Source organism: Physeter macrocephalus, chromosome 21 (assembly GCF_002837175.3).
Source record: "Physeter macrocephalus isolate SW-GA chromosome 21, ASM283717v5, whole genome shotgun sequence".
Lineage (NCBI taxonomy): Eukaryota > Metazoa > Chordata > Mammalia > Artiodactyla > Physeteridae > Physeter > Physeter macrocephalus.
Window position 1 is genome coordinate 31451350 of NC_041234.1, and position 26466 is coordinate 31477815.

The following is a 26466-nucleotide window of genomic DNA, read 5'->3' on the forward strand; positions in this document are numbered from 1 at the left end:
CCCCACACCTTGGTTTGTTCAGTCAATAATTTGTTTTATTGATGCCCATCCCAGGCTGGGTAGGGCTGAGGGATATACAAGAGGAGAATCAGATTCAGTCCATGCCTGAAGGTCAGTCTGGGGTGGGGAGCACGGACACACAGACGGACATACAAACGGACACACAGATGTGGCATCTGGTGGCAGGGCACACAGTCTCACGTAGGGACACTCTACGCACAGGTAGTCAGGGAAGGCTTCCTAGAGAAGACCTCACAGGGGAAGCAAGGGGCGAGGCAGCCATCAGAGCCTTCGCCTTTTGTACATTTGTGGGCAGGTAACTTTTGAGACCAGTGGACCCAAGGTGAGCACAAAGGGCCAGGGCTGGGAGGCGGCAGAGGCTCCCCTCGCCTCACCACACCCTCGTGGGTAAGCCATCCCCACCCCCATTCTTGGCCTGTGCTTTGCCTTCTGCCACATGGGCCCATTCCTGGGATCCACCTCCATAGTTTCCAAGGCTTCCCTGAGACAATCCACGTGGACCAGGTGCTCTGCCCAGTGCCTGGCACCTCATCAATGCACATTTTGTCCTAAGTGCTATCTGCAGCCTAGCCAGGTCTCAGTTCCAGCTCTGGGTACTCCCAGCAGTCGTCGCACCCCAGGTTTAGAGCTCCCAGCACCCTTTGAGCTCCTGAGAGCCCTGGGCACCTTCTATGTACTCCCAAAGGCAGAGCTCAGTCCCAGCCCACCTTAAGGGCTGGGAAAGTCTGGACTGCCTTTCACTGGCCAACGGGCCATGGGCATCCACTGTCCTTCCAGTGGCATGTGGGTGTCCACTTCTCAGATGCACAGCCCTGAAAAAGAGACCCTACGGCTCTTAGGCTGACACTAGGAGCATGCAAGCATGAACAGGAACCAGCCTCAGACCCCAGCCTTGGAGACCCCCTTTCTTTCACTAGCACGTTTCTGTGGTAGGGGAGATGAGTGGGCTGGGAACCCTGAGCTCTGGTATCAGCCTGTCCTGGGGCCGCTTCACCACACCCTTGGGGCAGTGGGGAGAGGGCCTGCAACAGACCCCTCAAGCTCCAGGCAGAAGCAGGTGCAAAAACAAACGTCTTTCTATTTTGGGTCTGGGCTGGGGCTCAGCCCTTGGACCTCCTTGCTAGGCGATGAATCCCAACTGCAGAAAGTCCTGGTGCTGAAAAATCACTTCCGAAGGTGGGCAGGGGTAAGTGCAACCCACGGATGGGGCTGGGACAGGGAGAGGGGACTCCTGGAGTCTGTCCTCCCCATGGCCCCGCAGTGCCGAGCATGGGGCAGGTGGGGGCGGGCGGAGGCAGGCAGGAGGCCCTGGCAGTCTTTCCTCGACAGGAGGGCAGCAGTGGGTGGGTGGGGTAGGCATATTTAGGCCCCCATGGTCAGTCTGGCCTCAGACTTCAAAGGGCTAGAAGAGGTATTTGCGGCAGGATTCAGTCCCACACTTGCATTCAATACGGACCCGCTTCTTGGGGGAGCCGGGGAGCCCGGCCAGGCCAAAGTTGGAGTCCATGCGGGTGCTCTCCATGTCCACGGGGTCCACTGTGGAGTCACAGCCGGGGGTGGGGGACTTGTTAGATAGAGGCCTAGGTGAAGCTGTCCCACTGCCCTTTTACCATGGGACCCAGGGATCTTAGGGGCTGGGGGCAGTTCTGAGATCTGGGTCAGGAAGGGGTCATGGGGTTGGTGGCTTCAGGCAAGGGCCAGGGCTTAGCACTAGAGGGGTGTTCAGGTATTAGGAAGATGGCCAGGGATTGGAGGTTCTTGGGGGGGGGTCAGGGAGCTGTCAGGGGCAACCAAGAGGGTTATGTCAGGCAGGGGTCAGGAATGGAGGGTCACCTGGGCATCCAGAGGGGCATCTGAACTCTCCTGCCAAAGATCCCCCCTCGAGTGTCTCAGAGGTGGCTAGTTGGTCAAGAAGGGGACTGGTTGGAGGCCACAAGGGTGTCCAGAGGCTTAGAATGAGGAAGGCCAAAGGGGGTTAGGAGCGGGGAGGGTTGGGGGACTGGGGAAATTCAGACAAGATTGGAGTCAGGAGGAGTGTCATAACTCTTGAGCCAAACATCCTCCCCCGGGAGCCCTGGGAGAAGGTGGCATGAGTGTCTCAGAATTGGGGTCCAGTGGCTGGGAATAAAGGGACCCCCAAAGGGCAGGCAGGAGTCCAGGAGTCCAGATATGAGACTGGGAGTAAGAGCATCTTAAAGCTCCTTGGGAAGGGGTCCTTGTGCCCCAGGTCATCGTGTGTCCCTGCCCGCGGTCCCCTGCCACCCCCACCTTGCATGTTGTAATCGAAGGTAAGCTCCTCGCCTGCCCGGATGGTTCTTGTGGCAAAGAAAGCGATGCGGGGCAGCCGCTCATCAAGGTTGTCTATGAAGACGTTGTACACCTGGAGGTTGGGGTCACACTGGGCAAGAAAGAACAGTGGGAGGGTGAGGAGGGGCCCCAGCCTGCTCCTCCCGACCCCCCACCCGCCTGCGGGGTACCCACACTGTGGTTGACAAAATGGGAGATGTTGCCATAATAGGCGGCGTCCACGGTGTACACGTCCTCCACGTAGTCCAGGTCGAAGAGGTAGGTGGCGCCCTGGCGGTCATAGATCTGGCCCCGCCGTTCTGCCTCCTCTGAGGTAATGATCTGAGGAGAAGGCCATGGGGGAGGGGAGGTTGGCCAAGAAGGTTCAGGAAAGCCAGCACAGCTCCCGACCCCCTAGCGTGCCCCCCTGGAGGAGAACAAGGGAGCAAGGAGGCACCCGCACCCTGCGGCTGGCTCAGCGGGTCTGGGCGGCGTGGACACATGCGAGGCAGTGACACACAGGGTGTGTCAGCCCTTCTCAGGCCCCTGGAGGGCGCAGGGAGTCTCAACGGTAGGCAGAGGGCGGCCACAAGGTCCAGGAGTGACAGAGTTCCCCATAGTGAGAGACCCATAGTAGGACATAGTGAGGGGACCCAGATCAAGGGCGAGGAAGAAAAAGACCCAGTGCTCAACAGAGAGGGGTGGGGAGAGTGGGGGTGAGAGAGGCTGACTGATCCAGGGCGAGAGAGCCTGAGGCACTGCAGGACTAGAGAACCGAGCCAGTGCAGGGCGGTGCAGACAGCAAAAGGAACACGGAGAGTAAGCTGAAGAGAGAGGCCTGGGAAAAGGGAGACTGAATGAATGAGAAAGGGACTCAGAAGAGAGAGCTAGAGACACAGACAGAATCTTAATGCAAAATATCCAGGTCCAGAAAAAAGGCCCAAGACCCCAAGGAGTCTGAGATCACAAAAAAGAGACCAAGGCCAAAAACTCAGAGACAGAAGAGGAAAGAAAGGGGACCAGAGCACAGAGCAGAACGCCTCGCTCAGCCCTGACACCGCACACTGCCAACAACTGGTATTTAAGACAGCAGTAGGCATTCCTCCTCCCCAGATGGGTCCCCATCTGTCCTAGTAACTGGACCATTATCCTAGCCCAGCCTGTCCTTGCCTCCCAAGTGCTGGTGACGGATTCCTCACCCCAGCCCGTGCCACACCCCATCCCTCCTCTCCATCCCTCATGTCCCCTCTTCTGGGCCCATGCCTCTGGGTGAGGTCCCACGGTAGCCAAGATTGCCCCCTCCTCAGCCTGGGTGCCCCTAGACCAGGGCCGGCCTCGTTCTCCACTCCCGGGTTTCTGCCCGGCCCTCAGACACAAGTGCCAGCACAGTACACAGCAGACAGGCAGCAGATGCCCGTTATTTGTATCCTGCTTTCTAGCTTGGAGACCTGACCTCTGTCCAGCAGTGGTCCTATAGGCAACTCAGGCACTCTCTTCTCACCACACCCCTTATTCCTTCCTTCTCCCTTCATCAGAGACCCACTGCCCACCACCACCCTCCTGCCACACTGGCCGTAAGCCCGAGACCCACCCGGGCCTCCTTCCTTGCTCATCCTCACGCCAGCCAGTGACCTTGCTCTTCCTACTTCCGGTCTTGACCAGCCTCCATTTTCTCTAGCCTCCTCCCTGCCTCCTCCACCATCACCTCCAGCCTCTGCTCTGTGCTGAATGCCGATCAACAACCCCCTTAGAAGACCAAGGCCTATCCCTCAGGCCGCACTGCTCACTGCCCCATACTCCAGCTCCGTTCCTTGAGGAACCTGGCTCCCCCATACCCCCAATTTTTGTTTGTTTGTTCACTCATTCATTCAGTGGATTTTCATGAGGTCTACCCTGTGCCTGGTCCCAGTACTCAGGGGTTACAGTTGGGTGGGGGAGACACAGGAACCAGGCTTGGTCCTGGCCCTCAGGGGTCAATTTGGTGGGGAAGTCACAGGGACCAGGCCCAGTCTGGCCCTTGTGGGTCACAATCTGGTAACATAGATGGACTCAGACACCCACAGTGCTTAGAGTTTGAGGGGCAGTGGAAAAGAGATACACCATCTAAAGCAAACTGCAGATCACACAAGGGCTTTTACCAGATTGAAAAGTGGGGACTCTCCTGAGGGACAAAACAGGAGCCACAGAAGCATTTTGAGGAAGAGTATGTCAAGGTCAGTCTCCCTCCACCTCCCAAAGGACACATACTCTTCCTTGTGACATCAGCTCCCAAAGATGTCACTTCTCTGTGCAGCCTTCCTGAAGCTCCCAATCCCCACCCACCGCTGCCTTCAGAAGCCTGGGCTCATGAGCATACTGGGTGGTGTCTGGGCCAGCTTTTCCCTTTGGGCCCCTCCCCAACCAGAGGGAATGCCCACCTCCTCCCCAGTCTCCACCTTCCTGCCTGTTCTGCCCCTACCTGCTCCCCCAGTCTCCCCAGGAGTGAGTCACACTGCAAACCCTGCAGGGCACAAACGGTTCCTTCTCTCTGTCTTCTTTTCAGTCCCACTCTGTAAGGGGTGGTCCACCCTGAAAACTTGAGAACAAATCAGTCCATTTCCCTGCTCCCCAGCAACTCTCCGGAGTGACTGGGGAAGACAGATGGGCTAGAAGCTGGCAGCCGGGAAGGGTTTTGATGGGAGTGGGAACCAGAAGACTTGGAGTCCAGTTGCTGCTCTGCCCCATCCCGGATATGGGATCCTGAATGTTCTCTCCCTGCCCGTTTCCTCAGCCAAACCCCCTCCCAAATCCAAAAAACAACACTCCACCAGGTTTGGCAGCACACTAATTTTAGACATTTGGGCCTTTTTTTACCCACTTTACTAGCTTGGTGACTCTGAGCACTTTACTATACCTCTCTGGGCCTCAGTTTTCTCATCTGTTGAATGGAGATGACAATGACAATCATCCCAACCTGATAGGGGCTGTTGTCAAAATCCAGCAAGATCAGAGATGTGAGAGGGGTTTCTGTTTGTTTTTGTGTTAGGAGTGGTTATGAGTACCGTAGCTTGTCAAAATCTAACAGGCTCCCTGATTTTGTGCGCCCTTTCGCAAGAAAAGAAAAACTGCTGCTAACTAAATGATGATATGCCATCATTTAATTAAACTAAAGCGAGACTCACTTTCATTTCAGAGTTGTTAAAATACGAAGAAATTGCATGTTTCAGAATTGATAAAACAGGCTATGTTCTCTGCTGGGTGAGGGTGGGGATGTTCTGACAGAATGTGGAAGGGCAGCTCACATGGTGGGACTGTCAGAGTCCCCAGAAACTGTCCCCCCACTGTCAGGGTCCCCAGAAACCGCCATGCTTACAGCATGGAGGAGTAAGGACACTAAGGAAGAATGGTGGGAAAAGTATTGGGCCCAGGGGACCTTGGGGTGCCAGTGAGCTGAAGACTCTTCCTCCTCCTCGCCTGTCAGGATTCTCCTGTGCTGTTGACAGCTCCTCCAAAGACTGTCAGTGCAGTGAAGCTAGACTGCTCTGGACTTCCTCTAGGACTGTTGACTCCTGTGGGTGTGGACACCTTATCCCCTGCACTGCTAACATAGCTCTGGGGCATGACATCTCTTCCACATTGTCACTGTCCCTCTAAGGTCTGGACATCTCCACCAGAGTGTCAGGGCGCTGAGGGTGTGGACACTTCCTCCAGGCTGTCAGAGTCTCTTAGGTGTAGACCTGAGCTCCTTCAGACTGTCACTATCCCTCTGGAGTGAGGAAACTTCATTTTCCTGAGTGTCAGGGCAGTGTGGGTGTGGACACTTCCTAAGTCAGACCGCCAGGGTCCTCTGGAGAGCCTGCTCTCTTCCTCAGGTCGCTCTGGGACGTGGACACCTCTTCCTACAGATTGTCAGGACCCCGCTTCTCTAGACTGTCAGGAACCCTCTGGGCTGTGGTCACCTCCTCCTTCCTCTAGACTGTCAGGTCCTTCAACATGTGGACATTTCCTCCACCCGACCACCGGGATTATCTGGGGTGTGGACATCCCCTGGTCCAGACTGTCAGGGTCCTCTGCAGTGTGGACTGCTCTGCTTCTAGATGGTCTCTGCCCCGCCCCCAGCCCCGGGGGCTATGACCCTCTCTACTTTATAGTTCCTCAGAGCAGGAGCCTCTCCTCTTCATCAGTGTTATCACTACAGTGTAGACATCCTCAGGTGTGCGTCCCTTAGGCCAATTCTGTCACTTCCCAGCCATGTCATACCCCTAAGAGGCCCGCAGAAATACGGAGGTGTTTAGGGTTGTCATCGTGACAAGGCACACTCATGGATTTAAATGGTCAAGGTCCAGGGATGTTAAATGTTCCCCAATGCATGAGATGGTCCTACGTAACAAAGAACTGCCCCACTCCAAATGCCCACCACGTCCCACCTTAGAAGATGACACTTGCTGTTGCAGATACTTGCTAGTTATTCACCCAAATCCCTTTTTGTTTTCCACTTGGGCATACGGCTGAATCACACTTCACATCTGCTTTGCACTGAGGTAAGGCCAGTGACTCGGTTCCAGCCAGCAGGTTGTGGGCAGACATGATGTGCACCACGTCTGGGCCTGGCCCCTTAGAAATCTCCCCTTCTGAACCCCCCAGCCCACTTGCCAGGCAATGCTGAGGATCAGAGGCGACTCTAAGGCATGGCAAAGGCACAAGAGGGAAAGAACCTAGGTGGCCACGCCGTCGTGTGGAAGGATACGACCCAAATGCCCACACTGGAGGAGCAAACGGACTTATAGCGTGCAAAGCCATTAAGATGTGGGGCTTGTCTGGTCCAGCGGCTAGCCTGCTGGACACAGCCCGCCTTTCCCCAGCGTCCTGCGCGGCTAAAGGAGGAGGTAGCCAAGCTCCCCAAGGCATGTCTACGTCCTACTCCAGACTGTGTTCCTTTTATGCAGATTAGTAAAAGGTGCTCCTTCCAGGTAGACACTGCTTGGTGATAAGCTGGACCCTCGTGAAATGAGAAGAGGAAATGCCTTTTCAGGTGATGCAATCCTGTGCAGACCACACGGCCTGTTAAAAGGAACGCTGCCTGGATTTCAGTTCCCGCTTTCCTCTTTGCTAGGTACCCTTATGAAGTCAACCCAGTCTGGAGGTATTTCAGGGTGCCTTTACCAGCTTGGAATACTCACCCCTGCCAGGATGTCCCTCTCACACTCAGGTTAACCCCCTCAACACCTTCCCCACAGGGAAAGCAGGGAAGCTGCAGGCACACAGTGGGGAGAGCTGGGCGTGCACGGTGGGAACACACGTGGGGAGAGCTGCGCACACCCGCCCAGCCCCGTCTCCCTACCTCTCCCACGTACTCCATGACGAAGCTGTTCTTGCGGATCTTCTCCAGCGTGCGGACACCCCAGCCGCGTCCATCATCCGTGCGGAAGATGCAGAGGTCATAGCGGATGCCCTTCTGTACCACGCGGTTGGGGCAGTCATAGCCACAGCGGCAGCGGGAGTTGCACTCGTAGATGGGCAGCCCGGCTCGCAGGCGCACCTGGCCCTGGTCATTGTAGGCAAACTTGTGCAGCGACGCCCCAGGGCAACAGCCTCCAGCAGGTGCCCACAAACAGTCTTGGCACTCGCAGCCCACAGCCACCTGGTTGAGGGTGATGCCCTCACCGACACGGTACTCGTTGATGTACACGAAGGCCCGCGGGGGGCCGTCCAGGTCCACCTCGTTCTCCACGGTGATGCGTCCCAGGTGGCTGCGCTTGGCGTTGAGCTCCTGCTCCCAGCGCCGGAGCGCCCGCCTCTGCTTGGCCTTCTGCACCAGGTAGTTGGCCAGGCTTGGGTCCAGGTGCCGGGGTGGCTTTGACCGGTGGTGCCGCCGGAGCAGCTCCCTTTCCAAGTCCTTGTGAAACTGCTTGAGAATGCGCACACACTTGAGATTCTGCCGTGGCTCCCAGGTGCTCTCTGAGTCTGGGTACCCACGCCACTTTACCAGGTAATACTCCTGTTCCTGGGGGATGGGGTGGGGAGGGATGGGGTCACTGTAAGTGACAGACGAGACCCTTGGCCCAGCCCTCGTGGGACTTCCATCCCAATGCCTGTGGACAACACCCAAACTGTTCCCCCCGTTTCCTGGAATGACTCTGTGCAGTGGTTAAAGAGCATGGGCTCTAGAGTGAGGCTCACTAGGTTCAAATCCCTCGCTCCCACTTACTATCTGTCTAAATCCCAACTTTTAATTTAATCTCCCAAACATATTCCCTCCTGCTAGCTGTTCATCCCAGCTCTTGAAGTCATCCTTGACTCCTTTTTCTCACACTCCCCACATCCACTCAGGAAATCCTGTCAGCCCCGCCTTCAAGCTACATCCAGAATCCTACACTTCAAACCTCTGTCACCGTCACCACCGTCATCGCTCGCCTGGAATGCAGCAGCAGCCTCCTCACCTGTCCCCCTGCTTCCACCCTTGCCCCTACAGTCTGTTCTCCACACAGCAGCCAGAGGGATCTTTTCTTGCTGAGCGGCAGCTATAGGATAGAGTTTAACTACACAGATTCTACAACTAGACAAATCCTGAATCTGCCGCTCCCTAGCAGTGTAAACTTAGGCAGTTATTTAACCTCGCTGGGCCTGTTTCTTCATCTGTAAATAAGAAAAAAAAAGCTGACATTGTTCTAGCATTCATTATGTAGCAGGTACTGTTCTAAGCAACTTACATGTATTATTAACTAATCTAACCCTCACAACTCTATATGAGGTAGATACTACTAATTATACCCATTTTATAGATGAGGAAAATTAAGTACAGAAAATATGGGTAAGTATCCCGGGGTTACAGAGCCAGGATCTGAACCCAAGCATGCTGGCTCCAGGCTTCTCTTAACTATCCTGCCGTTATTTCCTCTGGCAACAATAACAGTTCCCATTTTACAATGTTGTTGGCGGGATTAAGTGAGTTTCTGAAAGGAAGTGCCTGGCACGCAAAGTGCTCAAAACCATTAGCTGTCATTATCTCCACTCCTGGGCTCAACATCTCAATCTCTGCAATTGGTTTGTATTCCTAGGGAGGTGGGAGGAGAGATTTATTTGGGGATTCAGTCTGGCTCCTGCCCCTCTCAGAAAGCCACTTAGTTTTCCCACCTGTAAAATGGAGATGAAAAGAGGGCCTACTAATCCTATTTTTTTAAGATCAGAGGAGAAAATTACTTTTGGAAACAGATGTGGGTAATTGGGGGTAAGGGGGCAGGAAGCCAGCTTCCTTGAGTCACCCCTGCCCCGGCCATGGTCACCCCAGACTCACGCGGATCTTTTTGTAATCGCACAGGTACTCGACTTCAAAGTCATAGAGATTCCTCTTGGAGATGCCAAGGGCAGGGCAGGAGAGTTTGGCCAGGCGGCACAGGTCCTGTAGCTGATTCCAAGAAGACTTGCAACACACACTGCAGCCTAGAACAAAGGGGGCCAGAAGGAACTATTGCTGGGCATCCTGGCAAGGCCAGGGGTCAAAGAGGACCCCAAATCCTCCCTGGGACTTCCAAAGGACTACCTCAGAGTCAGTGAAATTTAATCCACAGGCCTTCCCAATGCTAAGACCCTTCTATAACAAAAATGTGCCACTCCCATCTACCCCAATGCTCACTGTCCAAGGCTTTCCCTGGAGCAGCAGACTTCCAAGTGGGATCTGCTGCATGGACTGTCCTAAAGGAATCTACTCCCAGAGCTCCCAGATCCCTCTATACCATTCCTTAAACTGCCTGCAAACCTGCCTGGAGTTCAGGACCTAATCATCCTTCTCCCCACTTTGCAAAAAAAAGAGAACAACCCCCTCCATCTCAGTAGGGTGCATTTCCCCAAGGGGTGTGGGTAGGGATGGGATTAAAACCTCCAGGGCACCAAACAAAGGCGTAACTAGAAAGACTGGTCCACAATGCTTTATCTGAAGCTCCTGGGGCCAGATGTTTTGGAATCCAAATTTCTTTTTTGGATTTTACAACTGCAGTTCTAGGTATATCCTATACATTCCCTAACACACCCCTAGTGTGGTCAGGGGCATCAAGCCATAATCAAATACATTAATAGTTCTGTAGGAAAAGTCTGAATTTTCACAAAAATAGGAGAAATAAAGCTACAAGATAGTGGCACTGAACAGTCCCTCCATATAGCCTAGTTTTACCACTGAATGATAACCAAATTTAAGTTTTCAGGGCTTTTTGGATTTCAGAGTTATGAATAAGAGATTGTGGAGTGGTATTAGATTACAGGAAGCTTCCCCAAATGATTAGTGTAGGTGTCTCAAACCCACAAGGTATATTTTTTCACGCTGCATTTTGATTTTCTCTGTCTCATCCACATTTCTGTGAAGGGTAAAGCTGGCCCAAAGGGGTGTGCTCTGAATTCAAGAACAGACAGAACAATATAGGTTAGTGACAGCAATTATTTTAAATATACCTGGAATGTTTTGGGGCGATACCAAAAGTTTTCAGGACACACAGACTTTTTTTATTTAAAAAGGCTTCTTTCGGTTCAAGGCATATTAATTACTGTGCTTTAGAAGCCATTTTACCAAATCATTTTACAAAACCCTTATTCCAAATATAGTCAGTCCTCATCCTATTTCATCTTTTAAAAATGTTTAACATTTTCTACCTTCCATTACAAAAACCAAACATTTAAACTCATGATGAAATACTCTAGAGGTCAACCTACAAAGGTACAAGAGCTTTGCAAAATTATTACGTGCGCATTTCCCCCCCTCCACTTAGGCAGGCCTAGTGGAGACTCGGCCTGTACTCACGCCTTCCTTTCCCTGTGATGCCTCTCCCTTTCAAACCCTTAACTTGCTTTTGAAGCCCCGCTAACGTGGTCCCAACTCACATCAGCTGCTGTCTCCGCACTGATCACAGATGGACTCTCCTACCCTCAGAGCTCCCCCTCACACCTGTGGAACCCATCCTCCCTGCAGCTTCCCTCACCCAGAGGGGCCCACCTTCCCCAACACACTGAGTCACCCCTCCTTCCCCGCGCATGGGGGAGTCCAGCTCTCCCATTAGGGAAGCCCCCTTCCCCTCTTCCTGGGCGAGCCCTCTCTGCCGCAAACCCCTCCCCCACCACGCTGCGAGGAAATACCCTCCCCCAGACGAGTCCCCCGTCCCTTAACTCTGAAAAGGAGGTCCGTCCCCTTCCCTCCCCTCCCCTTCCGGCGTCTCGCGTGGACACCAACAGGGTAACGGTCACCGGCGGCCAATTTTCCCGCGCGCGGGCGCGGCCTCCCAGACAAACCCCCGCGCGTGCGCGCGCCGTCCGATCGCGACCTGCGGCGCGCGCGCCCCTCCCGTGTCCCCACTTAGCCCCGTGCCCGCCGCGTTCCGAGGCACGCGCCCCCTCCCCTCAGCCCCGCCCAGCCCCGCGCGCCAGGCCCGCGCGCCCCGAGCTCCAGCCTTTCGGTGCCGAGCTTCCGGCTCCCGACCCCGTGGCCTCGGACGCCGGGGCCCCGAGCCAGCGACGCCACCCCTCCAGCCCACCCGGCCCGGCCAGCGGGCCCGCCTCGCTGCCGCCACTGCTTCACCTTTTAAATTTTCCGCCATCTTTCCCCACGGCTAACGACATTCGGGCCTAACCGGCCTCGCGAGAAGAGAGCTCGCGCGGGCGTGGCCGAGAATGCGCAGCCTATTGGCCGCGCTGCGCCGCGAGCAGCGCCCGCGCGGACCAACCGGCGAGCCGTGACCGGACCCCTCCCCGCCACCCGGCTCGGTCCAGAAGGCGGGTGCTCGCCGGCGCTTTCCCAGAGTGCGTCTGGGCGGCGGCGGCGGCGGCGACGGCAGCTGAGGTTGCCGGAGGCCCTGCCCGTAAGCCGGTCTGTCTGTCACGCTGTCAGCCAATCACGTTGTCAGCCAGCTGCACTGGGGGATTCTCCGTCCTGTCAGACCCCCAATTATCGCCGTCAGTCCGTCACCACATTTTAACCCCAAGCAGGCCGTGACTCCCCAAGTGGATTACCTCCACATACAGCTTGCTCAGGCAGTCACCCGACTCAAATCAGACAATCACCACGACCACTGTCTCATCAGACCTCCGCCCCCCATTCACGCTGTCAGTCTGTCAATAGCAGCATCCATTCGTGCCCTCGGGCCAGCGGCGAGGCCCTCAAGGCAGACACACGGCGTTGACAACAGCTACACTGCTCGCTGCTCGTCAGCCAGCCTGTCATTCCCTTAGACTGTCCCTTCATCGCACCGACAGTCGGCCCAGCAGCCGAGCTCTCTATCTACCCTGGCTCTGGGAGTAGCTCGGGATACCCTGGGGAGAATCATCTCACCACAGCCCAGGAAGCCACAGCAACCAGCCGGGCCCTCGGGCTGGCTGTGATTATGTCAGGACAGGCTGTCATTGTCAGCATCTAATGTAGCCCTGGCAGTCACGCTCTCCACTGTCAGTTGGTCACTCTGTAATTCACTCAGGTTCCTCCTCATTCACACCATGATCAGGCACTTTATTCCCTCAGAGCACGTAGTCACAGCAGCTAAAGCCTCCAGGCCACCTGTCAGTCGTCAGCAATCTGTCATTTCTCAGGCAAGGCATGCCCCCCATTGGTCGGTCAGTCAGCAGCCTCTGACCCCGGGGCCCTCTTGGGGCGGCTGTGATTCTATCCATGGACAGCCATGGGGTCAGGCAGCTATACTGATCTTTCAGTGGGTCAGCTGGTCTGTGACTCGTTCAGTCTGCCCCTCATATCAGTCAGCCAGGTAGCCATTCTCAGCATCCGACTGACCACACGGTCTGTCAAGCATGCTGTGATTTGGTCAGGATAGGCAGTCAGTCACCAGATACAGTTGCCTATCAGGCGGCCACAGATCTGTCCATCAGTCAGCCTGAAATTCCCTCAGGGTAGATCTCCTTTACACATCGCCAGACAGTGTAACATCCAGACAGCCCCTTGGGCTGGGTGTGATTCCTAGCAAGTCAGCCATCTGCAACATCCTGCCACCGAGGCAGGCAGCAACAGCGTGGATCATCAGTCAGCCAGCCTGTAAGTCCCTCAGGAGGCTGCCCATCTTTTGCACCATCAGGTCACCAGCCCCAGCCTGTCCCAGGCGGGCTGTAATTCAGTTCGATTTTCAGTAGCTCACAGTGTCAGGAAACTGCACTGTCATTTCCTCAAATTGCCCCTCTCCCTGTCAGTCCATGAGTTATGTAGTCAACCAAACGGTTATACAGTTAACCAAACGGTTATTCTGTGCCTGCCAATCCAGCTGTGCGCCCATTGGAGAGATGGCTGGTCAGGCTGAGGTTCCATTAGTTCCTGCTTGCCATGAGTGGAACAGTTAACAGTGAAGTCCCACCATAGATTCCCCTTCCCTCCCTTATTCCTTCTAGAACAGAGTCCGATGCTGGTCCTCACATGCCCCCAGTCTGCCCCGGCAGGCAGGACCCTCCCAATCCCAGGAGTCCAGGAGGCTTGTCCAACCCACGAAAGTGGTTTAAGGCATGACCTCTTTCTGCCTGAATCTGGGGGAAAATGTAGAGGTTTATGGGTGTTGGGAAGCCACCCTTGGTCTTCCCCAGACAGTACAGTGTAGTGGATAAAGGCTTGGTTTCTAGAGCCCAAGTACCTGGGTTCGATCCCAGCTCCACCATTTACTAAAGTGTGTGACCTTAGGCAGTTTCTGCGTCTGTAAAACCTCGGATGAATTACCTTGGGTGGGCATCTCCTGTTCATCTAGAAAATGAATCTTTCTGGGGCTTCCCTGGTGGCGCAGTGGTTAAGAATCCGCCTGCCAATGCAGAGGACACAGGTTCGAGCCCTGGTCCGGGAAGATCCCACATGCCGCGGAGCAACTAAGCCCGTGCTCCACAACTACTGAGCCTGCACTCTGGAGCCCGTGAGCCACAACTACTGAGCCACATGCCACAACTACTGAAGCCCGCGTGCCTAGAGCCTGTGCTCCGCAACAAGAGAAGCCACTGCAATGAGAAGCCTGCGCACCGCAACGAAGAGTAGCCCCTGCTCGCCGCAACTAGAGAAAGCCCGCGCACAGCAACGAAGACCCAACCCAGCCAAAAATAAAATAAATACAATAAACAAATTTATATAAAAAAAAGAAAATGAATCTTTCTGGACTAGCACCTTTTCAAGAGACCTCAAAGTAAGAGGCTACCCTGTTATTACTGTGTCCTACTCCCAGCCACTCGTCTGTTCATTCAGAATTAATTTAGTGCTTAACTGTGTATACTACATCTCCCAGTGTGAGACCAGTACAAGGTTTTATCCATTCCAAGCTGCACAAGTTTGACCTGCTTTTAATGTAAACCTCATATGGACTGTACCACACATACAGAAAAGCACATAGACCATGGGTGACCCATGTCATGAGTTTCACTAGGGAACATACATGTGGAGCCAGAATGCAGGTTAAGGAACAACATCGCCAGCCAGGGCCCCAGAAGCATTTAATTTTTTAACATCTCTGAAATCAGGCTGTGTCTCACAAGCGCTGATGGGTCATAATTTAATTGGCAGTACTTTTTTGTCTTTCTTAGCGATACATAGAATAACGATGCATTTTGTAATCAATGGTGACTCAGGATCAGGGACACCCAGTAATAACAATAGTAACAACAGCAGTTGCAGCATCTGATGCTTATAGATGCCTACAAGGAGCCAGGAACTTTGCAGACACCATCTACTTTAATTTTTATCTTCATTTTTATCTTCAAAGACTGAGGAAACTGAGGCCTAGGGAGGTCAAGCAACTCACCCACAGTCAACTCTTTTACCACAGGTCTGTGCTTGCTCTAGCCTGTGCTCCTGGGGATTCAGAGGTTGTGTGATGTACGGTCTTTTCCAGGACAAAGCCTGCCCAAGGGGTTACAGAACTCTGGGTTTGACGGGGGAAGGTGGGGGAGAAGTGATATGATAGACCCTTCCTAGACTCAGTGCTCGCCACGGGAACCGACCAGGGTTGGGTGGGGAGTGGAGTAGGGGATGAAGAATAATGAAAGAATTAAAGGGAACCTGAGACTCCCCCCTTCTCCAGCTTCCACGGCTGTGGGAGAATTCTTAAGGGACAAAGCCAGCTCCCACTCCCCACACCTCCGCCCTCCCCTAACCCCTCAAGCTTCCCTTGGATGGTTCAGAAATTCTTCCACTGGTCTTGCAGATGGAAGAAGTCTGCCCTCTTTGAATTCCCCCTCACCTTTATCTTCCTCCCCTCTTTCTTCTTCCTCTAAAGGTAGGAAACCTGAGATCTTGAATCCACCAGGTTTCAGAAATGGGAAGGAGTAGGCACCTCTATTCTAGGCTTTGATGTACACGAGTTTCTAATTACTCCTTTGGAAACAGCTTTAAACACCATGGACAGTTTTGAGTTGTGCCTTTTTATTTTTTCCTGGAGAGAAAGTTCTAGAGGAGGAGGGTGACGCAGTGGGATCCCAGTTGGAAAAGGTTACATATTGTTGCCCCCATTGTATAGATGAGGAAACTGAGGCTCAGAGGTGAGGCATCTTGCCCAGGTTCTAGAACAAATCTCTCTGATTATTAAGTCTTTGCTTCTTCCATTGCCATTGGCCAGGACTTGGTTTGCACTGGGAACTGGGCAGAACCAAATTTTAAAATTGAGAGGGAGATCCTGCCCATCAGGATTGTAGTGTGTGAGTTGTGTGCATGGAGAGTGGGGAAGTCTGACCATCGAGTACTCTCTTCATCTAATATAGTGTTGATTGAACGTTTATTTTTAAAAAAAATAAGTAAGTGAATGAGCAAATAACTCTCTCATTCATTCACCACACTCAGCCTCACACCAAGCTTTTTCCCACCTCAGGGCCTTTGCACTGGCTGTTCCCTCTGCGTGGAATGCCCTTCTCCCCAAATATTCACATGGTTGATTCCTCTCTCTTTAGATCCAGAATAACGGTCACCTCCTCCAAGTGGCTTTCCCTGAACATTCCATCTTAATGTCATTTCCCCTCAGCACATCATAGCACTTATCATGATCTAGAACTATCTTTTAAAAATAATTAATTAATTATTTTATTTTATTTTTTGGCTGTGTTGGGTCTTTGTTGCTGCACGCAGGCTTTCCCTTGTTCCGGCGAGTGGGGGCTACTCTTCGTTGTCGTGCGCAGACTTCTCACTGCGGTGGCTTCTCTTGTTGAGGAGCACGGGCTCTAGGTGCGCGGGCTTCAGTAGTTGTGGCATGCGGGCTCAGTAGTTGTGGCTCACAGGCTGTAGAGTGCAGGCCCAGTAGTTGTGGAGCACGGGCTAAGTTGCTCCGCGGCATGTGGGATCTTCCCGGACCAGGGCTCGAACCCGTGTCCCCTGCATTGGCCGGCGGATTTTTAACCACTGCGCCACCAGGGAAGTCTTATAACTATCTTTTGTTTCGATTTAATTCCTTGTTTCTTGTGTGTCTTCTGCCCTAGAATGTTGACCTCACAAGACCAAGAATTTTTGTTGTTTGTTTCCCACTGCCTTATCCCTAGCCCCTAAAGTAGTGCCTGACAATAAATATCTGTGGAAAGAAACAAGGGCAGAAGGAAATAAAGAAGTACAGGCTAAATGACCAAGGGAACAAATGAATGAATGAATGTATACCTATAAGGTTAAATAAATGAAATGGGAATAAAAAGGACTTTGGGGAAAAAGGACCCCAAATTCCCACATTTGGAATATAAAGGAACTAAGATTTAAAGAAACAAAAAGACACTTATTTTATTTTTGTTTAAAAATCCTTGAGTGAGGAGAACTGAGAAATTTTGTATGAAAAGGTCCCCTGCTATTGCTAGGGTGAGTGTCAGTGGGGGGCAGTCAGCGATAACAGCATGGAAGGGGTGGCTGGGGAAGAAACGGGGCTTAGGGGCTGGAAGCTGAGAGTGGAGGGTGGCGAGCAGGGCTGCCAGGGGAGTAAGCACAGAACAGTGGGGGTGGTGGTGACTCAGTCGTCCCATTCATCATCCTCATCGTCATCGCCAGCCTGGTCCTCCCCTTCGTCTAGAGGGAGAGAGAAAGAGTGGAACTCAGGATGGGCAGGAGGGTTCAAAAGCCGTGGGGAAGGGGTTACTAGGGCCTGGGAGGTTGGGACTCAGGGCCCTGGGGGACTGAGATCTCATGCTTGGAAATTAGATCTGGGGCCTGTGTGTTGGATGAAGAAGGGGCCCCCTCAGAGGAGGGAGATTTAGGGCCAAGGTAGGGACTATAGCTGGGGTCTGGGTTCTAGTTGGAGTCGAGGTTAAATTATTGTCAAAAATGTGTGGTTAGTTGGGATATTATTGTCACACAAGGGGTTAATTTTAACAGACTTATCACTTAATGGGGTGGATTTAAATATTAGCAAAGGTGGAGGAAATTACAATATTATTGTTTCATAATGGGTTAAGGTTAATAACATTGTTGACACGGAATGGGGTTAATGATGATGTCCTGGTCAAAAGATGAGGTTCGTTATGATATTGTCATGTAATGGATTCATGTTTATCTTGTGAACAGACTCTGGGGTTGATGTTAGTATTATTGTCAAAGTTGTAGTTAATTATATTATTGTCACATAATAGGTTGAGGTTAATATTATCCTCATATAATTGTCATATAATGACAATATTGTTGACACATTAAGGGATTAATGTCAACGTTATTGTAAAAGATTGGGTTAGTTATAATATTATCACATAATATGTTAAGGTTAATCTGTTGACACATGGAGTTAGAGTCAATATGATGGTCAAAGATGGGGTTCCTTATAATGTTATCATCACATAGCGGGCTAATGTTAATACTATTGAACACATGGGATTAATGTTATTATTGTCAAAGATAGATAGAGTTAATCATATTACTGTTACATAATGACAGTTAACGTTGTAGAAAAAGAGACTGATAAAAGATTCATGTTCATGCTTTCATCAACAGATGGGGCTAATGTTACTATTGATGGTGGCTGTTAGGGGTGATTTTAGGCTGACACTAGCTGGGAACCAGGGTCGGGGTCCCGGCAGGATGGGCTCCGAATGTCAGGCTCGCAGGGGACGGGGGGCTCTCACCCGAGGAGTGGATGGCTCTGCTTCTCTTCTGCATCACGTGCATCAGGGCCCCCACCAGCCCCTCGGAGCTCTGAGGTGGCGGTGGCAGCGCTGAGTTCTCTGGGGCCCCAGGGGTCTGCAGCAAGCAGGGTCCAGCACACAGGGCTCAGGGCCTGTGAGAGGAGCGCTTCTCCCCGCCCCTCATCATCCTTTCTCCTCCCACACACTCGCAGTCTCCCCACCAACCTCCCAACCCTATCACTCAACCCCCAAATCCTGGGACCCCCATCAGTCTCGGCCCTGGCCCCCTAATATCCTGACTTGTGCAGCACACCCCAGAGTCCCAGTCCCCCAATCCTCCATCACGCCGGCCCTCACCTTGTTCAGCTGAATTCCCTGCCGGATTTGATCCAAAAGCGCCCCCCGACCCCCACCAGGGGCCAGGCCCCCCACAAGCCCCAGAGAAGGAGGGGGTGGGGGAGCGATTGGTCCGTCCCCAGAGCTGGGTGGTGGCGGTGGTGGCGGTGGTGGCGGAGGCATGGGCGGCCCCCCAGCTCCAGCGGGGGGAGGGGGCGGTGGTACAGAGCGTCCAGTGGCTGGAGGGGGTGGTGGCGGAGGGCCCCCTCGGCCCGGGGGTGGGGGTCCCCGGGGAGTTGGCGGGGGAGGAGCACCTCCCGAAGGTACAGGGGGTAGTGGGCCAGAGCGACCCTTGTTACTCCCCACAGCTGGGGGCCGGGGGGGCTGGTTCCCTCCTCGGGATGGCGGTGGGGGTGGTGGAAGCGGCTCTGAGGGGGAAAGATAACACAGAACTATTATTATAGTTTTCTTCAGAGCCTCAGTTTTGCTCATTTGTAAAATGGGTACCCTAACCGACCAACTCCCAATTCGAGCGGTATAGGGGTTTCCATGAGGACTGAGTGCCTGCAATGTATCTCTTAGAGATCAGCTACCAGGGTTGGAGAAGAAGGAGGTGTCCAGAAAGAGGGGGGCTCACCCTGGCGCCTCATCTCCTTCCGCACAGCCTCCAGCCCGCCCTGGTTCTCAATGAAGTCATAGATAAATTTGGAGGTCTCCGCATCAGTGAGCTGGGCCTCACTGATTCCCGCCCTGGAGAACAGGCTCCGCAGATCTGGGTCCAGGTTGTTCACCTGCCCAGGAGGAAAAAGGCCGGGGCAGGGGTGTGGGAATAATGTGGGGAGGGAAGGGGCACAGATTATAACGGGGTCCACCCCAGAGAGGGATCTAAGAGGGGTGTGGGAAGGGTGGGGTCTGGGGGGTAGGTCTGGAGCAGTGGACTATGGAAAGGTAGGTGGGAGTTGAGTGGGGTCCAGGGGACTTTGGAGTTACTCACGTCAAATCCATTCTGGGGGTCCCACCCCACGTGGCTGACATGTCTGGGGGAGGTGAGGAGACCCCAGTGAAGCCCCACGGCCCTTCCTTCCCTCTCTTCCTAGTGAAGCCCTCTTGCCCTCTCCTGCCCAGAGGGACTCTGAGGGGCCAGAATTAATGAATGAGTCTTAAGTGAATGAAGGAGTGAGAGCAGTAGTTATGGAACTAGAAGGGGTCCATAGTTTGTGGTACCCATCTGTCCGCCCAGCCCTCTTTCCACCATCCATCCACCCATCTATTTGCCCACGTAGCCATTCACATTCACCTGTCGGACCATTGATCTATATACATTTGTCTCCCCAGTCATCTGTCCACACACATCTATTTACCCATTTGTCCACCAATCTGTCCTAACCCACACTTGTCCATCCACCCATCCATCTACCCATTTGCCCATCTTTCCGTCCACTCACTCACTTGACTACCCATTCAACCACACACTTCTGTCCATTTACCCATTGAACTGTCCATTCATCCACATATCTGGCCACCTATCCATCCCCATCTACCTTGTCTGTGAACAAATCAGCCTATATACCCATCAGACCACATACTCATCCACTCACCCATCCATCTACCTACCCACTTCCCATTTACCCATCCATTCATTCTCCACCCCACCCATTCACTCATTCATCCAACTATCCATCTACCCACCCATCCACTCACCCACCAGCCCACCCAGGGTGGGATTAGGGTGGGACTAGCTTGAGGTGAGTGAGGTGCCTAGGGAGTAAAATTTCAGGAGGCACTCACTCTCTGAGTCATGAATTGTAGTTACATGACCCGGAGAGTGACTGCCTCTGTAAAAGTTGGCAACCTTGGTGCCTTTGGTGCCTCTCCCTAGTCTCCGGCTTTGAACCCACCCACCTACCCATCCACTCATCTACCTACTCCCCCACCCATCCATCCATTTTCCCATCCTTCCATCCACTCAACTCTCCTCCTATCCACCTGCTCATCTGCTCCCCCACCCCCAGGATCCGTGGGCCCACTGGGGAGAGGTTCTCACTTGAATCCACTGGGTGCACCAATATCAGCCTTGCTGATCTTTTTCTTCCCTGAGCGTTTCTTATCACCTGGACCAGGCCCAGGTACAGGGAGCCCACGGTATCGTGAATTCGTGATGTCTGGGTTCTGGATGTCCACTGTCACCAGCCCCAGGGACAGTGAGCCAGCTGCTGGGCCTGTGGGGTAAAATGGGTGACTGGGCCACTGACCCACTTACCTACCAACCAGAGCATAGAAGCAAGAGACAGGAAGATGGTTGAGGGAATCTGTGTGTTTGATGGTCATGGAGGGAGCGGGTGAGGGGTCCAGATAGGGTTTATGGAGAAGTGGGTGGGTGGGTGCCATAAACCATCCATACATTCACTGATTCATTTATTTATTTATTTACTCATGCTTAAGTACTGACTCATTTATTCACTGGCTCATCGACTAATTTATTAAATTATTCGTTCACTCATTCAATAGTTACTTTCTTCACCGACTGAAATGTTATGTCACTTATTCATTTATTCACTGCTGAATTCATTCAATCACTCATTCATTGATTAATTTACTCAATCATCCATCCATCTATTCATCCATTTATCCACACACCCACTCACCTATACATCTCTACACCCACTTATACATCTATCTATATTTTCATCCTTCCATCAATTCATGCCCCTGTTCAACCATCTTTCCACCACCAATCCATCCACCCACACATTCACCCACTTATCGCTGCACCCACCCACCTACTCATCCATCCACCCATTCCCCACCTGTGTATCCATTCACCACCCCCCACCCACCTGCCCATGTAGAGACACAGGGAAGAACAGCACTCACCCCCTTGGTCTCCACCTGGGTGTGGGGGCAGGGGTGGGAGCCCTCCTCTTCTCTCTGGGAAGACGGAATGGGTAGAGAGCTATCGCAACCCTGCCACAGGTTCCGGGGCTAGCCCCTTCTTACTCCTCCTTGCACTAGAGGACTCACCTTCATTGGCTGGCACTGGTGGAGGCAGAAGCTGGCGCCTGTCTGTGGAGAGACAGGTGGACTGGGAACCAGAACCGTGAGAGGGGCTTTTCCAGCTCCCCACTCTTGCGCTCACTTCTGCTCAACCTCTTTTCCTCCCCCAAGGCCTCCTCACCTCCACTTTGCCTCTGATTTCGTTTTTGTATCTTCTCCTGCACCAGGGTCCGGAAGGCCTGGGCCTCACCCTCGTCTGCGAAGTTCAGCCCCGCTTGGCAGTCCTGCACGTGCGTGGGGGGGGGGTCAGTGGCCTTTCAGGCCCCCCCACACCTTTCCCATCTCCTCCCTTCACTCCAACTGAGGCCCAGGGGTTAGGTGGTCACTTACATCTCCAGCGAAGGTGTGGAAAAAGGGGGTGGGAGTGGAGTAGACCAGCTGTGAGTACAGCTCCTGTTCCCAGAGCAGCCGGCCAGCCTGGAGAAGTGGGGAACACACTGGCACTGAGGCGTGCCCTGGGTGGCAGGCCTCTGTTTTCTGGACAGGGAACATGGTATACAAACTCGGGGCCCCGGGATCTGATTTGGAGATTTCCGGCTCTGCATCAGAGAGTTGGGGGTCTAGGTGTCAGATGTGGAGGGTTGGGGTACAGTATGGGAATCAGACACTTCAGTGAGAGATTTGGATTTGGGGTCCAGGGCCCTAGATGTGGAACTTGGGGACTTGAATTTGAGGATTTTGGACTCTAGTCCTAGGAAACTGAGCCCATTCGTAGAATCATCCCAAATCCCCCCTTTTATGGGGGCCTTCATTTGGGCAGGTAGGGCTCCAGTATTAGGAGTTGGGGTTGAGATTTGAGGTTCAGACATATAGACTTGGGAGGTTTTTTTGGAGGTGGGTTCAGCCAACATATGTGCAATTTGAGGTTTGTAGAGCAGAGTTATGGCTTAGGGGTTTGGTCAATATTTTATGGCCCTGGGATCTTGATGTGGTCCTACTGGATCTACCTTTATGGTTTAGAAGGATGAATTTGGGGTTTATGCTTAGAGAGTTTAGTTGAGGATTTGTGGAACAGATTTATGACTTAGGAGCTAGGCAAAATTCTGGAGTTCAGGAGTTTTGATGGGCGATTTCTGAGACCCAAAATGTTGAGTTTCGAACAGATTGGAGGTTCAGGTAAAAATACGGTACTCATTTTTTTGGAGTTTGTGGAACAGATTAGACTTAGGAGGTATACTAATATTGGGGGTTATAGATCTTGACATGAAGACTCTGGGGTCAGTCATCGCGGACTTAGAAAGACAAACCAGAGGTTGACATTTGGATGAAGTCTTTGGTTCTGGGGCTTAGGGGTTCATTGATCTGCCTGAGGGCTTAGGGCTATGGACACAGCTCTGGGTCTGTGGGTTGAAAAATGGGTTGTCTGTCCAGGGGGGGGAGGGGGTCACCTGAAGACCGTAAAGGCGGATGAAGTAAGACTTCTGGGGGTTATCCTTCACGAAGCACACAGCCCCACAATGTTCCTTGGTCCAGTGCTCGGCTCCACGGGGCAGCGCCAGGTACAGCTGAACAACCGCGGTGGCCAGCGTCTAGGAGGGGAGAACAGGACTCAGTGGAATCTGGTCAGGGGCAGCCAGAGGGTCTGGGAATCAGACCTGGTCCTTCCTTGCCCATGGCTGTCATGGCTCTGAAGGAAGAGCCGCAGCCAGAGGGAAACTGAATGGACATCGACATCTTCCTGGGATTGGTGAATGGGGGTAAGTGGATTCTAGGAGAGATGATGGAGAGGAAGAGGAGGAGGGCAAGAAAGAGAAAGAGAGGAGGATGGGGAAGATGAGGAGAGAGGAAGGAGGGGAAAGGAGGAGAGGGGGAGGATGGGGAAGATGAAGAGACGGAAGAGGAGGAGGAGACGAAGAAGAGGAAAGGGACACAGGGAGGGCCAGGAGATCCCCAGCTCACCCAGCATTTCCGTCCAAGCATCTCAAAGAGTCGCTGGTTCTCATGGTCCTGGAGGAGGGTGGAGGGTATGTTCTGCTGAACCCCTGGTCCTCCACGGCCCCCAGGCCTGCCTCCCGAAGGGCCCCCACTCATGGTGCCTCCTGCCCTTGTCCTCTCCAGCTAGGCTCTGAGTGCAGGGTAAGAAGAGGAACTTTCGCAGTGAGCAGGGGAACAGGAAGTGCAAAAAACCACAAGGGAAACAAGTCCTCCAGGGGCCCCTCGGTGGGCCTGGCCTCCTCCTACTCCTCCCTTAGACTGGGGCCCTCCTCCATTTGACTGGTTAGACCCATGTTTTGCACCAGCTCATGTCCTCCTCCTTTTTTCTTACTCTCTGGGGCCCATCTCCCTCTAACTAGCTCGGGCCCTCCTCCCCCTGGTTGGCTGGCAGCAAGAGCAGGGCACTGCAGCATTTCTGCAGTGTGGCAGGGAGCAGTCATGGGCTGGGCGGCCTCCTTCCTCCCCAAAGCATCTATAGTTAGTCTGGGCCCAAGGTCCAAGGCCCCTAGCGCTGAAGGGTTGCTGCGCTAAAGCTTTTCCTTTAATTCCACAGCGAGCGCCTGGGATCCCACCCCTCTCCTGAGACCCCAACAACTTGCTCGCACCCAGCTCAACTTCCCCATCCCTACCCCTGCCTCCCTGCAGCTCCCAAATTCCTTGCTGCTTATCATCCCCTTTTCGTAAGAAACGGATTTTATAGCATATATAAATGCCTAAGCAATATTTTGTTTAGTTGCTGTTGCCTTTGAACTTTTGAAAGTATGTGATATTTGGAGACTTGTCTTTCCCCCCACTCAACATTCTATTTTTATCTAACAAACATTCATGTAGCACTGAACGTGTGTGCCAGGCACTGTTCTGAAATATTGACTCATTTAAATATTGACTCATTGAAATCCTCACATCAGCCCGGGGGACACACACAATTTTTACCGTGCCCATTTGATGGAGGGAAACAGCGGCACAGAGTGGTTAAATGATTTCCCCAGTAGCTCCTAGCTAGCGAGTGGTAGAGCCCAGATTGCATGCCAGGCAGGTTGGGTACAGAGTGTGCACTTTTCATCAGGATGCTCCACGCCTGCTCTGTTACTAAGATTCGTATTTGCCTGTTACTGCTATATAGTATTCTATTGTGTTACTGTACAATTTGTTCATATTCTCCTGTTAACAGACATCTGAGCTGTTTCTGGCTTTTGTGGTTGGCAGCAAGGCTGCTGTGTTCCCTCCTGTACGCATCTCCTGGTCCACGTAGGCATGCACACTCTCAGGAGGGGAATTGGGGTGTTGTAGGGTTTGCATAGCTCTAACTTTGACAGACTGTTTCCCCAAGTGAATGCCAGCTCGGTCCCCACTCCTCCCTGGGCCTGTTGCCTGTTTGGAGACGTGAAGTTCTCAGGTACACATACAGCAGCTTGGGGTAGCTGAGCATGTCTGGGGTGTGCCTGGCATTCCCAGGTACCTGAAGGAAAACAGCACATCTCAAGGCAGGACCCACAGTCCTCCCTGGAAACCTGTATGGCTCCCACACCTGCAGGTGCCAAGCTTCTCTCCTAAGCCTAGGCTCAAGGCCCCTTCTGGTGTGGCAATTCCAACCTCCCTCCCTCCTTTCTCTGCTCACAACCCAGCGAATGGTGCTCCCAACTTACCGGGTGATTTCATACCTCCCGGCCTGGAGCTCCTTCCAGCCTGTTCATTAGGGCAAGGTCCTGCTTTTTCCTTAGGAAGCCACTGCATTCATTCATGTTGACACTGTTCATTGAGCTCTCACTGTGTGCCAGGCATCTCTCCAGTATCTGGCACAAACTAGACACTCAATAAATGTTTCTTGAAGGAATGAATGAGGGATTAATGTCTAATTTGATTTAGTGTTTTCTGATCCTTTTCTAAGTGCCTCACACTTATGTACTCATTTCATGGGCACAGACAACCCCCTGAGGTAAGCACTCCAGCTATCTACATTTTACTGATAGGGAAGCTGAGGCCCAGAGAAGCTTAGCTAACCTGCCCGAGGTCACACAGCTTATGACTGGTGGAGCTGAGGCCAATTATGTGAGAAATGGTTCCTAAACTGTTAAATGCCACATGGGGCCCGAAATAAAATTCTTCTACTCCTTCTCTGTCTTTTGTTCTCCTTCTTTCTCCGCTCCTAGATCTGTCCCCTTTAAGTCTACATCAGGGGGCTTTAAACCTCTGCTACATTTGCTGGTTATTTTGTAAATTAACATTTAAAAGTTGTATATTTCCTGTTCTTACTTCTAAGGAGCAGACAGGTTTAAAACTTACATTTTTCTCCAAATGAAAAACCGAAAGTAGATTTTTATTATTTTAGTCCCTAATAGAATGAATTTCCCCACCCTGGAAAACAGTGATTTATTCATCATTTTACAATCATTTTTCATTTTATTCAGATTATTGAATTGCTCTGGTGACCTGCCCTAATAATTTGGAGCTGGTTTATTTTACTTTTATTTGTTCCCATCAACTCTTGCTTTTCTGTATTGGATGACAGTATTTGGTGAGGTGATGACCTCAAAGGTAATTTGCTCTCCTGGGCCTTCAAATAGATTAAAAAAGAACAAAAACCCTAATCTAGCTTTTCCGGTTGTTCTCAGCAGGAGAGTGGATTGAATACTTACAAGTCAGCCCACCACAGAGGGGAGCAGTTTTAACGTACTTCTTAGTAATCCAGTGAATACCCAGGAACCCCCAAGAACCAGGATATGCCTAATAACTTACACCCACCCGATGCTCCCCCATCACCTCTCTCTGCCAAACCCCAGGGATCACCAGACACAGAGTCATTTCCTGTTTATATCTTGTGCTTATTTT

General features: G+C 52.5%; 2 protein-coding genes across 10 annotated transcripts; both read right to left on the bottom strand.

Moving 5' to 3' along the window:
• Window positions 1-1333: 1333 nt before the first annotated feature.
• Window positions 1334-11907, bottom strand: SUV39H1 (SUV39H1 histone lysine methyltransferase). 9 transcript variants are annotated; one of them, XR_008616398.1, is made up of 8 exons: window positions 11846-11907; window positions 9581-9726; window positions 7628-8290; window positions 4766-4882; window positions 2503-2649; window positions 2290-2419; window positions 1855-1970; window positions 1517-1557 (listed from the first exon to the last, which is right to left on the bottom strand). XR_008616398.1 is itself a non-coding variant. In XM_028482822.2 (7 exons), exons 1-7 carry the CDS (start codon window positions 11862-11864, stop codon window positions 1424-1426), a joined length of 1356 nt encoding a protein of 451 aa, XP_028338623.1. In that variant the 5' UTR covers window positions 11865-11907; the 3' UTR covers window positions 1334-1423. The 9 variants fall into 9 exon arrangements, 6 of the variants coding, with proteins under 6 accessions (XP_028338623.1, XP_007115770.1, XP_028338625.1 ...); XR_008616397.1 differs by having other exon boundaries at window positions 1855-2020; XM_028482822.2 differs by lacking the exon at window positions 1855-1970 and having other exon boundaries at window positions 1334-1557.
• Window positions 11908-17040: 5133 nt separating this feature from the next.
• WAS (WASP actin nucleation promoting factor) lies at window positions 17041-23763 on the bottom strand. Its single transcript, XM_007115709.2, has 12 exons — window positions 23602-23763; window positions 23091-23231; window positions 22033-22119; window positions 21824-21926; window positions 21670-21711; window positions 21523-21576; window positions 20693-20867; window positions 19643-19685; window positions 19286-19439; window positions 18670-19076; window positions 18313-18427; window positions 17041-17266 (listed from the first exon to the last, which is right to left on the bottom strand). The coding sequence occupies exons 1-12, from the start codon at window positions 23731-23733 to the stop codon at window positions 17211-17213; spliced, it is 1509 nt and encodes a 502-aa protein (XP_007115771.1). The 5' UTR covers window positions 23734-23763; the 3' UTR covers window positions 17041-17210.
• Between the last annotated feature and the right edge of the window lie 2703 nt (window positions 23764-26466).